Genomic DNA, 16,925 nt, shown 5'->3' on the forward strand with positions numbered 1-16,925 from the left:
GTTGAGCGTAGAATTTTGACTATTCTCTTTTGAGCTTAGAGTATGTAAATCTTAAGTTTGGGGAAATTGTGGGATGTATATGCCTTTCTAGAAAAAAAATGAAACAAAAAAAATATATTATAAATAAAGTATCAAGTACTCCTTTGAGATCAGTGGGTGACAATATAATGTCATGTGAAAGGGACGATCCAGGTACATGAGCTGGTATTAAGTGATGTACTAGAAAAAAAAATAAATTCTTGGTGACTTTTCACAACTCTTGGTTACTGGAGAATTACTTGACTTAAAAAAAAAGAGAAAAAAAAATAGCTAGCAAAGTCTTATGGTGGTCGTAACTCACTTACCCTGAGAAGCGTCCCGGCCTTAGACTGAGCATGAAAAAAAATTTATAAATAAATATAAGAGAGGCATAGAAGTTCTTTTGTGACCCTGAGCTATAGTTGACTCTAATGTAACGAAGTGTTTAAGCATTATTCTGATTGACGGCTCATGGTTAGGACTCTGTTGAAGTTTGGTGGTCTCTGTTTTGTTTTATTAGAGAGCATGCTAAGCACACACGATGCACTCCGTACTTGCAGTGAAAGAATTGCTTGACTAATATGTGAGACAGATGAATGCCTTGATTGTTGCATATTCTGAAGATTATATATTGACGAGGTTAATGCTTTCATGATTGGATTCTAGGCATTTTCATTTAGTTTGCATTCATATTAGTTGCATTCTTAAGACTTGGCAGAAAAAAAAAATTGGATTTTGTGGGTAAATCTTCTATACACCTTCACGAGACAAAACTCGTCCTACTAGGGCTGCCTAGGGGTTTAACGGCTTGTTGCATGCGCTCAATGCAATCGTGTCATCTACGAAAGTGGTGTTAGTTAGTTATGATATTTTTATTTGTTTTATTTGCCCGAGGATGTGCAACGGATAAGTGTGGGGATGTTTGATAGAGTATATTTTTACATATATTTTATATGATTAAATTCCTCATATTTATTATATTTTGCATTGAATTGGATTTTTATTTAATAGATTTTAATGTTTTATTGTAGGAAGCAAGGAGTTCCTAAACTTGGAGAAAATTGGAATAAAAAGCTTAATTTGAAGATTAATTAGAAGGAAATTCGGATTTGTTGGATTGCTTGCACTTGAATCACTGTTTGGGCCATATCTTGAGTTCTAGAAGTCAGAATTGGGTGATCTTACAGCCCACGCGAAGCTAAAAGAATTTTCTTTTATTCAGAGATGGTCCAATATCCAAAATCCAACAGAATCAGCCCAGAAAAAGGACAGAATAATCTGCTGCGAATTTTCATTGGACAAACCAATTCCGTTTGGGAAACTGTTTTGTATTTCCTTGTAAGCATTAAAATCATACATATATTAGGAGAATAGACATTAGAGGGTATTGAAAAAAATATATTGTATAATTAGGTTAGGTTTAAAACACTTTTGTCTCTTCTTCTCCTTCAAGACTCCGGGATTGAAGACTCCGTTGTATAACCCATCTTTATTTTCTTTTATTAATTTATTATGCTAGAGTAGATTTTATTCTAGAGTTGAGTTGAACCCTAGTTGTGTTTGATGCATGATTTTCGATGATCTCTGGTTGATTATGCTATTTGCTCTTGCTTATTGAGTTGTGCTGAATAACAATTGCAGGTCAGACGTGATTTTGTGTATTGTTTGAACCGATATCTATCTACCATCGGAAGTTGGATTTAGATGGTTGTGATTTATCCAATAAGGACATGAACTTCTCCATGGAAATAGGTAGAAGGGACTGTTTGGAAGTTAGGATGCTGTGTTTAATGTCTCTAAACTGCATGATACCATGGAAATAGGATTGATTGTATTTTAGAGAAGCCATTAACACTCGGAAGAGGTTATTGGTATTTTATAGGGCGCATCTTTCCTCTTGGGTAATTTATCTGATTAATTGGGGGAGAAAATCATAATTGCATTGATTCATGCTAGTGGGGATACTTGATTCTAGATATTTTTAAATAATTGTTTTCTAGATTTTATTTGTATTAGTTTAATTATCTCTCAATATTTTATTGTGTTACTTGTTAGTTGGATTAAATCGAAGATAACTAGTGTTTGATACGTTTGTCTCTGTGGAAACGACTCTGACTTACCCTACTACATAGTTAGGAGGTTTTGTTAGATATTTATTATTTGATAGGCACGCGACAGCCTTGTCAGTGATCAGAGTTAAACACGCATTTTACGGTTTCTAAAAGTGTACTCTCATAAATTATTTTATTTTTTCTTCCGAATAAAAATTTAGTGTTTGAATTTTTATACGCAAAAAGAAAATCTCATAAATCATCGAAGATTAAGTTTTCTCTCTATTTATTTATCTTTTTCTTGAAAATTATAATAAGATAAAGTTATTAAAAATTATGAGGATAAATTTAAGAGAGATCTTAGGCTGAACTAGGTGATTGAAACTTTAATAGTAAAAGATGATGCATTGTATCAGTCAATTAGACTTTATTTTATCATGGAGAGCATAAATTATTTGAAGTCATTGATTCCATACTGATGATTTAATGGATTTCTAGAATTCTAATTACAATGTTTCCTAATTTTAATATTATATCACCTCATTTTATGTTATTATTGCTATATACAAAGATATAAACATACATCATATTATCAAAAAAATTATATACTATCAGTCTATCACTATGTATTAATGATGCTACAAAAAATTATCACAATGCTAATAATCAAATCCGAACCTAAGTTAGTGACTAAAAACAAATCCAAACCTAACATCAGTGACTTAAAGGAAAAAAGATTTAGTTGAGTGGCAAGTTTCTAAAAACATAATAAGTTCGGTGACAAAAAAATCTATTTTCCCTTTATATTTACTATAAATATGATCAAATCAAGTTATATATCGTCATCTTTAGTTGATGTTGTTGCAAGAATTTGTTTAATATTGACCTTGTAAAGATCCTGAATTTATTATATTAATGAATTTGCTTGCTTAACAAAAAAAACTATATTCTCAAAGTTTTGAAAAAAGGTTAAATCTATATTTTAAATAATTTCTTGTATTTAAAAAAAATTACATTGAAAATTAACTTTTATTCATATATAACCACTCATAAGTAATTTAGTTTGAATATACATGTGTGTGGAGAAAGTGTGATATATTCTCACAATCAAAGAAACAATGTTTTAAAAAAATTATCAATTAATTAAGTGATATATCACCGTATTCATTTAATATTGTTACAAGAATTTATTTTAGGGAAATCTACAAAACTACCTACCTTTTCTTTTATTGTTTTCAAAAATACTACCTTCCAGAATTCTTTTTAAAAATACCTTTTCATAAATTTTTTTTTCAAAAATACTGTTTGCACCTTTTGCAACCTCATTTGCAACTACAGGCGGCGCCAGCCGTGTTGCAACCTCTTTTGCTACTTCATATGCAGCTGAATTCCTGATTTCAAGTTCCAGTTTTCAAATGTCATTTTCGACCTCATTTTCGGAATCGATATATATATATATATATATATATTATAGGGAAGTGCTCAAATACAAACTAAGTTAGTGTACAAACTACAAACTCAATATAAGCCCTTGGATGAATATAATCCAATGGCCCCGCAGGGACAACCACACACCAGTTAATATACACCCTGTCACACATGATCCGCAGATTCCCCTCCGTTTTTAATTTGAATTTTCCCGTTAATCGATGAACTTTTTTTGAAATCCGACTTCACTGTATTTTTGTTCATCTCGCAACGATCAATTTCCATACCATATGTGCTATATTTCGATTTGATTTATAGACTTTTTAATTTTAGTTTGTAGTTTGTACGCTAAGATGGTTTGTACCAGAGTAGGACCCTATATATATATATATATATATATATATATATATATATATATATATATATCGATTCCGAAAATGAGGTCGAAAATGACATTTGAACACTGGAACTTGAAATTAGGATTTGTAATTGCATATATGGTTGCATATGGTTGTATTCAGTTGCATATGTTTGCATTCAGTTGATTCTATTGTAATCTAATGGCCCCGCCAGGGGCACACCATACATCTGTTGTTACTTACAGTTTTCAGTTGCATTTAGTTGCAACTGAGGTTGCAAATGAAGTTGCAAAAGTTGCAACTGCAGTTGCAACCTCATTTGCAACTTTTGCAACCTTATTTACAACTATATATAGTTTTCAGTTGCATTTAGTTGCAACTGAGGTTGCAAATGAAGTTGCAACTGCAGTTGCAAAAGTTGCAACTGCAGTTGCAACTTCATTTGCAACCTCATTTGCAACTTTTGCAACCTCATTTGCAACAGTTGCAACTGCTGTTGCAACAGTCGCAACTTTCAATTTTTATTTGCAACTTTTGCAACCTCTTTTGCAACTTTTGCAAACTCATTTGCAACTTTTGCAACTTTTACGACTGCGGCGCCCAAGGTTGCAAAAGTTGCAAATCGTATTTTTGAAAAAAAAAATTATGAAAAGATATTTTTAAAAACAATAAAAAAGATGGTAGTATTTTTAAAAAAATAATTTTACAGATGGGTACTTTTAAAAAGATCCCATTATTTTATATCCTCAAAGTTTGAAAAAAAATCCTATTCCTATTATTTAAAAAAATAAATTGTTGTATTTAGTTATATTTCAAAATCAAATTAAATACATAAATGAGCACTATAAAAAATAAGAATGAAATAGAGTATTTTATAAAAAGAAAAAGAAACAGAGTGGGTGAGCATATGAGTTTATACGAAACAAAGAAGGAGATAAAAGAATGTTGACATTAAAGAAAGTAGTGTGACAATTAAAAGATTTTATAACAAGTCAACATAAGCCATTAATGATAAGATTAAAAGGTGCTATTTTAAGAATGTATAGAAATGATGAGACGTCCAAAGAAGAAGCTGTATAAAAATGATCGGGACGGAGGAAGTAATTCTGAAGCACAGTAAATTTTAAATCCGGGATAGTGAAGAGCATTTGGATGAGAAGATATGCCCCTAAGAAATTGATAATAATAATTGACAATATTTCAAATATAGTACCATATTTGTTAATTCTTATTGCTTAAAATACATGAATTTTTATGTGATCTCTGATCTAAAAGTATTTTGGTGCGAGAGTCAAGATTCACATCAGCAAAATACAGACAGCCGACTTAGTATCTTCGCAGTCGGGCATTACAGGATGGCCAACCAAAACTCACATTATAAGACGTGTTATTTTAGCTCCATTTTCTTCCGTAGGTTCTCAAATGAAATTTGTTTGCATGATTTAAATTTTGTGCGGACTGGAGAACGATTAAATTTTAGGTATAAAGATGAAGACACGAGCACAGGCCACAATAAACTGGGGAAGAGTTCACAGTTCCAATAGTTTGAATTTATTTCACTAAGTAGAGACATTTGTCAATGTTGTCTGTAAAATTTATTTGCTGCGTGCTGTGAACTAATTCGACACTACAACAACATTATTAATTTATGAGTGTGAAGAAGAACAAGTTCGATGCTATACTAAAATTATGGTATGAAACAAATTACTCCATTCATGAAGGAGAATTGAATTACTAGCAGATTTCAATAAAAAAACAAAATTCACTAATAAACACATAAAATTCCAAAAATTAACATCACTCAAAGACAATGATAAAGAAAAGCTCAGAAGCCAAGCGTAACAAAGATATTTCATTGAAGAACCAACACAGAGTTAGTCCCACTTATATGTTAACTGCCTCATCACTGCAATCTTATACAATCAAATTCTAAATTAAATAAACACATATGATGTATTGCTAGTTCAAATTTAGAGGAAGCAAATGTTAAATAAACAAACTAACTCCTCTAATCGTGATAAATTAGCTTAGTTTAATATAGGCACCGTGCAAAAGGCAACTCTTCATTCAGTGTAAAAAGCGCCCGTTTATGTATGCCTAGATAATAAACAAGCTTATTGAAGATATAAACATATAACCAGCATATTGTATCATAGAATAACAGAGGATATTCAATGGGTCTTAAGGCCGGTGTGTTAATCTGGGCTCCAAGCGGCAGTCAGGTCGTTACTGAATAAACGCCTGCTGTTGACTCTGTGTTAGAGCCCACCTATACATACACATAGATATCATACATACACGGATATAGATACAGAGAATGGATGAGAGAGAGTTTGAGTATCGGCAGCCATGGCCGCCGCGCTTTGTCGATTGAGGGTGGGAGAGAAGCTTTATAAGGGTGGGGTGTGTAATTTAAGAGAATAGGGTGCCCTAGTTAAACACAAGGTATACGATTCGTAAGCCCATTAAAAATGGACCGTTTGATGACCATATTAATTGGCCTGGCAAATTATGTGAGTGTAAGGCCTGTTAATGATTGGTAATAATTCCGCTCTGGCCCGTCTGACGGACCCTATTCATGGGCCAGGGCAACACTGTTCTTCGTAAACAAAAATTCTGAACAAATAAATATAAAAATTTTATGAGATGCCCGCAACGCTTGGTAAGAGAGGACGTGTATCCTCTTGGTCACAGGTTCGATTCCAAAAATAACAGGATCAGAGTCGTGCTTAGTTTTAAAAATAAATAAATTATGAGATGGTTCTAAAAATTATCAATTTAAAATGTATTCTACTAATTTGATTTATATAATCTAACAAATTGATAAATATTATAAATTATATATAATACAGTTCAAATATATGTTTGACATTTTATGATAATATAACAAAGAAAATTTTAATAACCAGCTATGTATAATTTCTCTCAAACAGGTCAAGTATAAGTTTTAGGGGTGTTTGCGGTGCGGACGGTGCGGTTTTTTCCTAAAACCGCAAACCAACCCGTGTATGCAGTTTGGGAAAATTCGTAAACCGCAACCGCACCGCGTAATATAAAAACCGCCTAAACCACACCACAAAATTGTGGTGCGTTGTGGTGCGGTTTGCGTGGTTTATACATTCAAAAAATTTATACTTTTGAATGACAATATAAATATAATTTTAAACTATATGTATTTAAAAATATTTTTTACAATATATATATATATACACACACGAATTTAGAGTTACGATATTCATAAAAAAAATATAAACTAAAATATAAGTATGATAATGAGGAAGATGAAAAGATTTCAACACTGATAAGTTATTACATAGAAAACAAATATAATTAAAATATTGAATTTGTCGTATTAAAACTAACCTTAATCTGTATTGTAAAATTATTTTAATTAAGTAGAGTAACTTGAACATATATAAACACACACATAGGAGATAACATCATAATAAATAATCTATCTATATAATATAAATATTTGTAATTATATGTCACATATTTTTATATATTAGAAAATTACGGTGCGGTGCGGTTTGAACTGCGCTTATATAATGTCAAACCGCAACCCGCACCGCACCGCGCGGTTTGTTAAAATTTCAACCCGCAACTGCACCACGAAAAAGAAAAACCGCACTTTGCAGTATGGTGGGGGCGGTGTGGGCGGTTTGATGAACACCCCTGATAAGTTTGACCCCAAATTATAACCGGTTATTTATATAAGATTATCTGGTTGAGTACTCGACCGGCTTAGAGCATCTCCAATAGGAGGTGCCAAAAGGGGTGTCAATGCCATGTGGCATGACATGGACTGGCACTCTTGTTGGCACCCTTATTGGAGATGTTGGAGTGCTATTGGGGTGTCAAGTGAGTTGGCTTTGGGGTGCCAAAAGTTGGCGACTCATAACGTAGGGTGCCAACTTCATTTGTGGTCCCAATAATATATAAAATATAGATTTGTAGTCCCAATAATACATAAAATATTATTACTTTATTAACAAAGTTGGCATTTTGAAGTGTCAACCATTGGAGTGTATTTTGAAAGAAGGGTGCTAAAAATGATTTGGAAGAGTGTGAATATAAAAAATAATATTTTAAATTATGTGTCAAAATTCCCTTTATTCAAAAAAAAAAGTTATGTGTCAAAATTGGCACCCCTTGAAGGGTGCCAACCATTGGAGATGCTCTTAACTGATTTTAGTGATTTTTGGAGCATAATTATAAATAAAAGTCATGAAATTAATTAATTAATTAATTCTATAAAAATCAAATATTAATTCTAAAATTATCGATCCAACCGCCTAATAATTACATGCGGTTATAGTGATTCGATTTTCTATAATCCAACTAAGATATTTGGCATATATTTTTCTAAAATTAACATAATAAATTTAAAAATAAAATTTGAATATATCATCACTTTAACTAAACTAAATTATTTTCTATCCCGAAAATCGTTAAGTCTGATTTTTGATTTTTATGATAATGTAGCATCATTCAATTAAATTTCGTTTTTTTTTCTCAAAAAAAAAAATTTAGTTTTTTGACATAAATTCTAAAATTATGTACTCCATCTTTTAGATATCCGGCTTGCGTAATATCATATTATACACTATAATCAACATATATAAAGTTATACTTTAGATTGCACAATTATGTTCTCCGCTGTAGATTTGAAAATGATCACATTCGAACTGAAAGCAACAACTTAAAATTGGTGTTATTCAACAATACAGTATCAAAATGAAACAAAATTACAGAGTAGCAAGAACTATCACCGTCAAGTTCAGTTACCATCGATAAGGCTGCTCAACTGATGATCAAATAATTTCAACTTCACGCCACACACTCACATGTTCACATGATTCTCAAGATTTAATCTCCCACATCACATTACAACTCCCTCCAAGAATTCTCCCTCCTATCTTTTCCAGGGGTGCACTGCCATTAATCTGGCTATCAAGGCACATCTTACAGTCATAGCTTGAAAGATCTCTTGTACATTGAGTTAACCCGTGAATCGTAGTGTACCCATCAACGGCTATCTCACCTCCCGCGTATCGTTCTAAGCTAACCGAAGCCTGTGCTGATAACACGTTCAATAGCTCACTGTTCATCTGCTTAAACAGCGTCTGATTAGTTGCATTGTTGACATTGGCAAGCAGAACCGTAATGCTTGTATCGATCTGACCAAAGAAATTTTGGTCGAGGTACTTGAACATGCAATAGTCGTACCATATAACAGCCCCTTTGTTTCCTGAACAAAGCTTCCGGGCCTCAATACCAGCTTTCGTAATGCATGTCAGACAGTCAAAGGAGGAGACGTCCCCTCGACATAAGCCAAGCCCGTATGTGTCGCCTACAGAAGCCTGAGCATAGCCTGAGGGCTGAGTTAGGTAGTCGATAAGGCCTGTGAGTTTGTTGAGGTTGAGTTCATAGGGATCTCCCACCGTGAAATTCAGTTGGTTGATGCAAGAATAGCCGAGTTGGTCAGCTGCAACGGATGCATGGAGGAAGAATGTGAAGGTGAAAAGAGAAATCAAACAAATACTAATATCTGTGGAAGAAGCCATATATTGCTAGATGGTATGATTGATTTTGTTGAGAGTGTGAAACTATTGATTAAAGTTAGAACTATTTATAGCCAAGATGTCTAGATGATTATTGGACTGTTTCTTTAAAAAGATATGTTTGGACTTTGGTCTAGAGTTGTTTATTGTAGGTAAATAAGATGAGTTAAAAGTATTGCAAAGCTAGCTCCTAGAAGACATAATAATCAGCATAAACCGAGTCATTATAATGTAAGAGAGCAAGTAACTTCAAATGCTTAATACCAAATCTATTGCACAAGAGGTTTCTAAACTAAGAAACAAGAATTTTGAATTGCAATAATAAGAAACTAAAACTGGGGTAGAATCCAAAGCCACCATTTTCTCCGAGATTTCACCAACAGTTGTTTATAACAGGCTTCCATACTAGTACTTAACATATACTTACTGGGAGGTTCTTTCAAACTAGCAGCATGACGACATAGATATCAAGCAGCTGTTTGTTGCACCCTTAAAATCAAGGCAATAAATAACAAACAAGTTACCATCAGCCTGAATCCTCATTATCTTGTTACTCACGCCGGGAGCTAGCTAAGATGCTGACAAGTGACAATAATGACCAGTAAACAGGGGCCGGCTTAACCTATAGGCTGCAGTGGGAAAAAAATAAGAGAAAATATCTGTTCAGATGTTTTAAAAACAGATAAATGAGAATGTCAGAGGAATATACTATACCAATAATATAATATTTAAATTTCGTCGAAACTTCTCACATTTAAGTATTTACGTTATTAGTTTCAAAGATAAAAACAATGGTGCAAGTTAAAATTTTATCAATTACATATATATTGTTATATTTATTTTTATATGAATAAGATAAGTAAATATTAATATTTAACTTCCTATCCGTAGATCAATCTTCTATTTGTATTTAAATTTAAGATCCTATTGTCATTGTATTAACTTGCTAGGAGACATATGTTTTCTTCAGTAGAAAACAACATTTCTGTTGATCTTAAATGTTCTGCTACTGAATGATTGAGTTACTCAAATGGTGTGCATATAAAACTGGGTCTAGGCCCTATGGTTAACCTGAAGGTCAATATTCTTTACCCTTGTCTGATTTCTATTGTAGTGTCTGGTCTTGTTTGTAGTCGATCTATCTGTGTTACTGGTATGGAATTTTTGTTACGTGATTCTTTTTCTGGTACATATTTGAATATAACTGTGTTCTAAAATCCAATGTACTTTGGTTTATGTTTTGATGATGCATGCAGGAACCAAGTGCATGGCAATGTGGAAGCTAAGCCCCAACGAAACAGGCAGGCAGGCGCTTAAAGAGCATGGTGCCATGGCATGTCAGTATCCTGCAATTTCTGAGCCTGAAAGTAACAAGTATGATGGCATCATTTGGTAATCCTCTTATGAGCATGGTGCCAATTTATCATTCGAACAGCTGCCTCTCCCTAGCTATGTGTCTCGGATTATGGTTTGACATCTAACAGGAATTAGCTCAAAAAAAAACGAATAACATGTATTCAAGGTGCAAAATCTGATCAGGGAACTGCATAACTCTTTAATGCGGGTTTTAGTGCTCAGCTTTTATTCATTGCAGGTTTTCAGTTTTAGTTTCATTTGGTAATTTATCCTGATATGTAGAAATGTAGGTAGAATATGCACAGCATAACTGTGTCATGGAGGACCTGCACAAGTCGAAATTATGAATTATACATACCAGAACGCAAAAACGAAGCAATCTTTGAGATATCAGATAATACTTTTGGAGGTGACCAACACTGTTTTTGTATAAACAAAAAAGCAAACAGATAATAAATTAAATCAAATCCAGAATGAGATAAAATTACAAGTACTATCACCATCAAGAATTCAAGAGTGCTAAATTGATGGTCAAATATTCTTAAATTCAGGCCCCGACAGTAAAAACTTCTCATTATTCTCCAAGATTCTGTTGTAATGTGTAAAGATAACATATTCATACTATAAAAGAAAATGATAATAATAACAGAGATCCTGATTTTCTTGAAATCCTTTTTGAAGCCTTCAGAGCTTCAAAAACGGGTACACCTCAAACCCTACATTACAACTTCCACCAAGAACTCTCCCACCTATCCTTTCCAGGGGTAAATCGCTATAAATTTGGCCATCCAGGCACTTCTTACAGTCATAGCTTGACAGATCTCTTGTACATTGAGCTAAACCGTAAATTGTAGTATTCACATCAACGACTATCTCCCCTCTTGCGTAATGTTTTGAACTAATAGAAGCCTCTTCTGATAACTTATCCAATAACTCACTGTTTCTCTGCTTAAACAGCGTCTGATTATTAGTTGCATTGTTGACATTCAAAAGAAAAATTGCAACACCATTGTCGATCTGACCAAAGAAATTTTGATCGAGGTATTTGAACATGCAATAGTCGTACCATATAACAGCCCCTTTGTTTCCTGAACAAAGTTTGCGGGCCTCAATACCAGCTTCCGTGATGCAAGTCAGACAGTCAAATGAAGACACATCCCCTCGACATAAACCAAGCCCGTATGCCTGGCCTACGGAAGCTTGAGCATAGCCTGAGGGTTGTGTTAGGTAGTCGAGAAGGCCTGTGAGTTTGTTGAGGTTGAGTTCATAGGGAGTTCCAGTCGTAAAGTTTTGAGGGTTTATGCATGAATAGCCGAGTGGGTCAGCTGCAACTTCAGCTGGTGCTTGGAGGAAGAAAGTGAAGGCAAAAAGAGAAATAAGACACATACTAATATCAGTGGAAGAAGGCATATTGCTAAATTGTATAATTGATTTAGTTGAGAGCGTGAAAGTATTGATTACAGCCTACAGATTGATGTATATATAGCAAAGAAGTGTAGATGATTATTGGACTGATTCTTTAAAAACATGTGTTTGGTCAAGTAATGCGTATGAACGTACCATTGTTTAATGTAATTAAAAAGGCTTAACAATATTGCAACGCTAGCTCCTAAAGACATAATCAACGTAAACCGAGTCATTTTAACCTAAGAGAGCTACTTCAAATTCTTATACCAAATCTACTGTAATTTGCACAAGAAGTTTCTGAACAAGTAAACCAGAAGTTTAAAATGCACAAGAAACTGAAACAGGGGTAGAATCCAAAGTCATAACCACTTTTCTCCCAGATTTCACCAACAACTCTTCATAATAGACATCCATATACTTAACATATACTTAGTGCCTATTGGGAGGTTCTTACAATTAGCAGCATGGTGACGCGTTGAGGCATGCTGTCTTAACATAGCGACCAAGTACCTAGTCGTTGCTCCCTTAAAATCAAGGCAGATAATTACAACCATGAGCATAAATCCCCAATTTCTCAAGGCCCCAAAAAGAGTTTCATTCACATATATATTTTTAGGAAACCAGTCACCAACTACTGTAGGATAGAAAAATTACGCAGACATCACCTGCAACATTTCATGCATTTGCATATTTCGACACAATGAACCTCACTGGTAGTATGGTCAGTTTAGCAAAATATATATCCACCTGAGCATCATCTATTGGACTATGAAATAAAACCAAAATTTATATATATTTTTTTCTCTATTTTGAAGCATGACTCTTGAGGATCTCTTCTTTTTCCAACCTCTTTCTCTGTAAGAGGTCCTTGTCTACTTATATACTATGTCTTCTGATGTCAGATGCATGGTTATACAAGGGGTGTTCATCAAACCGCTCACACCGCATAAACCGCCCGCACCGCTCCGCACCACACCGCAAAATGCGGTTTTTCTTTTTCGTGGTGCGGTTGCGGGTTGAAATTTTAACAAACCGCGCGGTGCGGTGTGACTTGCGGTTTGACATTATACATGCGCGGTTCAAACCGCACCGCACCGCTATTTTCTAATATATAAAATATATCACATATATTTTATCTTCTATATATCACATATATATCACATATATATAATATATCACATATATTATATAGGTAGATTATTTATTATGATGTTATCTTCTCTGGGTCATGTTCCAGAGAGAACCATTAGAGAGAGAACCATAGAACCCTTACCTTATAAGACAGGGTTCTGCAGCAGAACTTAAGTATGAGTTAGGGTTCTGCAGCAGAACTTCACATGCAAAAAATGTCAATATCTATGTATTAGATTTTAAAATTATTTTTGAACACACACAACGATGAAAAAATATGAAAAAAACATGTATTTAGATTTAGATCCTAAAAATCTATTTTAAATTTAGGGTTCCGCAGCAGAACCTTAGTGGTTCTATGGTTCTATTTTAAGGACTGGTTCTCTCTTGAGCGCGACCCTATCTTCTATATGTGTGTATATATGTTCAAGTTACTCAACTTAATTTTAATAATTTTACAATAAAAATGTTAGTTTTAAGACGACAAATTAAATATTATAATTATATTTTTTTTCTATAAAATGACTTGTGTTGAAATCTTTTGATCTTCATCATTATCATACTCATATTTTAGTTTATATTTCTTTTCATGAGTATCGTAACTCTATATTTGTGTGTGCGCGCATATATATGTATATATTAAAAATTATTTTTAAATACATATAGTTTAAAATTATATTTATATTGTCATTCAAAGTATAATTTTTTTTGAATGTATAAATCACGCAAACCGCATGAACCGCACCACACCACACCGCACCGCAATTTTGTGGTGTGGTTTACGCGGTTTTTATATTACGCTGTGCGGTTGCGGTTTAGGAATTTCCTCAAACCGCATGCGCGGGTTGGTTCGCGGTGTTAGGAAAAAACCGCACCGCCCACACCGCGAACACCCCTTCATATAGGGGTGTTCGCGGTGCGGGCGGTGCGGTTTTTTCCTAAAACCGCCAACCAACCCGATTTACCCGCGTATGCGGTTTGGGGAAATTCGTAAACCGCAACCGCACCGCGTAATATAAAAACCGCGTAAACCACACCACAAAATTGCGGTGCGGTGTGGTGCGGTTCATGCGGTTTGCGTGGTTTATACATTCAAAAAAATTATACTTTTGAATGACAATATAAATATAATTTTAAAATATATGTATTTAAAAATAATTTTTATAAAATACACACACACAAATTTAGAGTTACGATACTCATTAAAAGAAATATAAACTAAAATATGAGTATGATAATGATGAAGATGAAAAGATTTCAACACTTACAAGTCATTTTATTGGAAAACAAATATAATTATAATATTTAATTTGTCGAATTAAAAATAACTTTATTTGTATCGTAAAATTATTAAAATTAAGTTGAGTAACTTGAACATATATACACACATATAGGAGATAATATCATAATAAATAATCTATTTGTATTCTATATAATATAAATATTTGTAATTATATGTGATATATTTTTATATATTAGAAAATGGCGGTGCGGTGCGGTTTGAACCGCGCATGTATAATGTCAAACCGCAACCCGCACCGCACCGCGCGGTTTATTAAAATTTCAACCCGCAACCGCACCACGAAAAAGAAAAACCACATTTTGCGGTGTGGTGCGGAGCGGTGCGGGCGGTTTATGCGGTGTGGGCGGTTTGATGAACACCCCTACCTTCATATACCGGTGAAGAGTGCTTGTCCTGTGTTAACATCATTAGGCTATATTTACATAACAAAACTCAATGACATTTAAGTGAACGGGCTATGCAACAAAAGCATGCCACAACTTGTAAGGCTAAGTACCGCATAATGGTACATATTCCAAGCTGTGAAGGCGGTATGGGGAGGAAAGCATGTTTTAGGAAGCAAAGTAAGAAATGTATGCCAAAGCACCAAACAATAAGAAACATTCCGAGAATCTTAGGAGTGCTTCATGCTTACATTCAGGAAATTCTATTTTAAATCATTTTGTTAATAATAATATTTCAATACTTTTCCTCGTTTTTCCACAAAGCAAACCTGACTGTTTCATTTCATGTGACATGGAGATTCAGACCTTGTTTATTACATAAAGATCTTATCCTTCTTTTAAACCTGAAGCTGTCATGTTTGATCCTATATTGAAAGGAACAGAATCTGTCAGGCGTAATGCAACAACTATCAAAGATATATTGCTTAATCGATTATCAAATATATTCTCAAGATTTAATCTCCCACATTACATTACAACTCCCACCAAGAATTCTCCCGCCTATCTTTTCCAGGGGTTTATTGCTATTAATCTGGCCATCAAGGCACTTCCTGCAGTCATAGCTTGAAAGATCTCTTGTACATTGAGTTAACCCGTGAATCGTAGTATTCTCATCAACAGCTATCTCACCTCCTGCGTATCGTTCTAAACTAATAGAAGCCTGTGCTGATAACACATTCAATAGCTCACTGTTTCTCTGCTTAAACAGCGTCTGATTAGTTGCATTGTTGACATTGGAAAGCAGAACCGTAACGCTAGTATCGATCTGACCAAAGAAATTCTGATCGAGGTACTTGAACATGCAATAGTCATACCATGTAACTGCCCCTTTGTTTCCTGAACAAAGCTTCCGGGCCTCAATACCAGCTTTCGTAATGCATGTCAGACAGTCAAATGAAGACACATCCCCTCGACATAAACCAAGCCCGTGAGTGTCGCCTACAGAAGCCTGACCATAGCCTGAGGGCTGAGTTAGGTAGTCGATTAGGCCTGTGAGTTTGTTGAGGTTGAGTTCATAGGGAGTTCCCACCGTGAAATTTTGTTGGTTGATGCAAGAATAGCCTAGGTGGTCAGCTGCAACTGATGCATGGAGGAAGAGTGTGAAGGTGAAAAGAGAAATCAAACAAATACTAATATTAGTGAAAGAAGCCATATATTGCTAGATGGTATGATTGATATTGTTGAGTGTGTGAAACTATTGATTACAGATTCATCTATATATAGCCAAGTAGTGTAGAAGATTATTGGACTGTTTCTCTAAGAAGATATGTTTGGACTTTGGACAAGTAATGTAGTATATGATTATGAACATAAACTTGTTTATTGCAGTTATATAAGATTCGTTAAAAGTATTGCAATCTAGCTCCTTAATCAGCATAAACCGAGTCATTTTAACCTAAGAGAGCAGGTAACTTCAAATGCTTAATACCAAATCTATTGCACAAGGGGTTTCTAAACTAAGAAACAAGAATTTTAAAATGCATTATTAAGAAATTGAAACTAGGGTATAGTCCAAAGACACCATTTCTACGAGATTTCATTGACAGTTCTTTAAAATAGACATTCAAACAACTTGACGTATATCTTCCCTCCATTTCAATAATTTTTTTACACTTTTCTTTTCGTCTTTCAATTCTTCACATTTTAAAACTACAATATGCTATACTCATTTTATTCATTAAATATCTTTCCATTCCGCCAATATGCTAACTTTTATTGCATTTTCTCTATGCCTAACTCAAATGTGAAAGGGAACAGATGTTGTAGTTACCAGGAGGCTCTTTGAACCTAGCAGCATGACGCGTTAACAAACTACCATCAACCTAAATCCTCAGTATCAGTATGTCGTTATACACCCCAGAAGC

The 16,925-nt window shown here is 34.0% G+C and overlaps 3 protein-coding genes and 1 non-coding gene across 4 annotated transcripts; all 4 read right to left on the reverse strand.

Annotated features, from left to right (window-relative positions):
- Positions 1 to 5,676: 5,676 nt before the first annotated feature.
- LOC135146862 (small nucleolar RNA R24) lies at positions 5,677 to 5,769 on the reverse strand. The gene has a single exon (XR_010283956.1). It is a non-coding gene; the product is annotated as a small nucleolar RNA R24 (small nucleolar RNA).
- A 2,949-nt stretch (positions 5,770 to 8,718) lies between these two features.
- LOC108221725 (cysteine-rich repeat secretory protein 38-like) lies at positions 8,719 to 9,423 on the reverse strand. Its single transcript, XM_017395584.2, has one exon. The coding sequence runs from the start codon at positions 9,421 to 9,423 to the stop codon at positions 8,719 to 8,721; it is 705 nt and encodes a 234-aa protein (XP_017251073.1).
- A 1,769-nt stretch (positions 9,424 to 11,192) lies between these two features.
- On the reverse strand, positions 11,193 to 12,230 carry LOC108222577 (cysteine-rich repeat secretory protein 38). Its single transcript, XM_017396481.2, has one exon. The coding sequence runs from the start codon at positions 12,184 to 12,186 to the stop codon at positions 11,461 to 11,463; it is 726 nt and encodes a 241-aa protein (XP_017251970.1). The 5' UTR covers positions 12,187 to 12,230; the 3' UTR covers positions 11,193 to 11,460.
- Positions 12,231 to 15,508: 3,278 nt separating this feature from the next.
- On the reverse strand, positions 15,509 to 16,213 carry LOC108222596 (cysteine-rich repeat secretory protein 38). The gene has a single exon (XM_017396492.2). The coding sequence runs from the start codon at positions 16,211 to 16,213 to the stop codon at positions 15,509 to 15,511; it is 705 nt and encodes a 234-aa protein (XP_017251981.1).
- Positions 16,214 to 16,925: the final 712 nt, after the last annotated feature.

This window comes from Daucus carota, chromosome 5, assembly GCF_001625215.2.
Source record: "Daucus carota subsp. sativus chromosome 5, DH1 v3.0, whole genome shotgun sequence".
Taxonomy (NCBI): Eukaryota; Viridiplantae; Streptophyta; class Magnoliopsida; order Apiales; family Apiaceae; genus Daucus; species Daucus carota.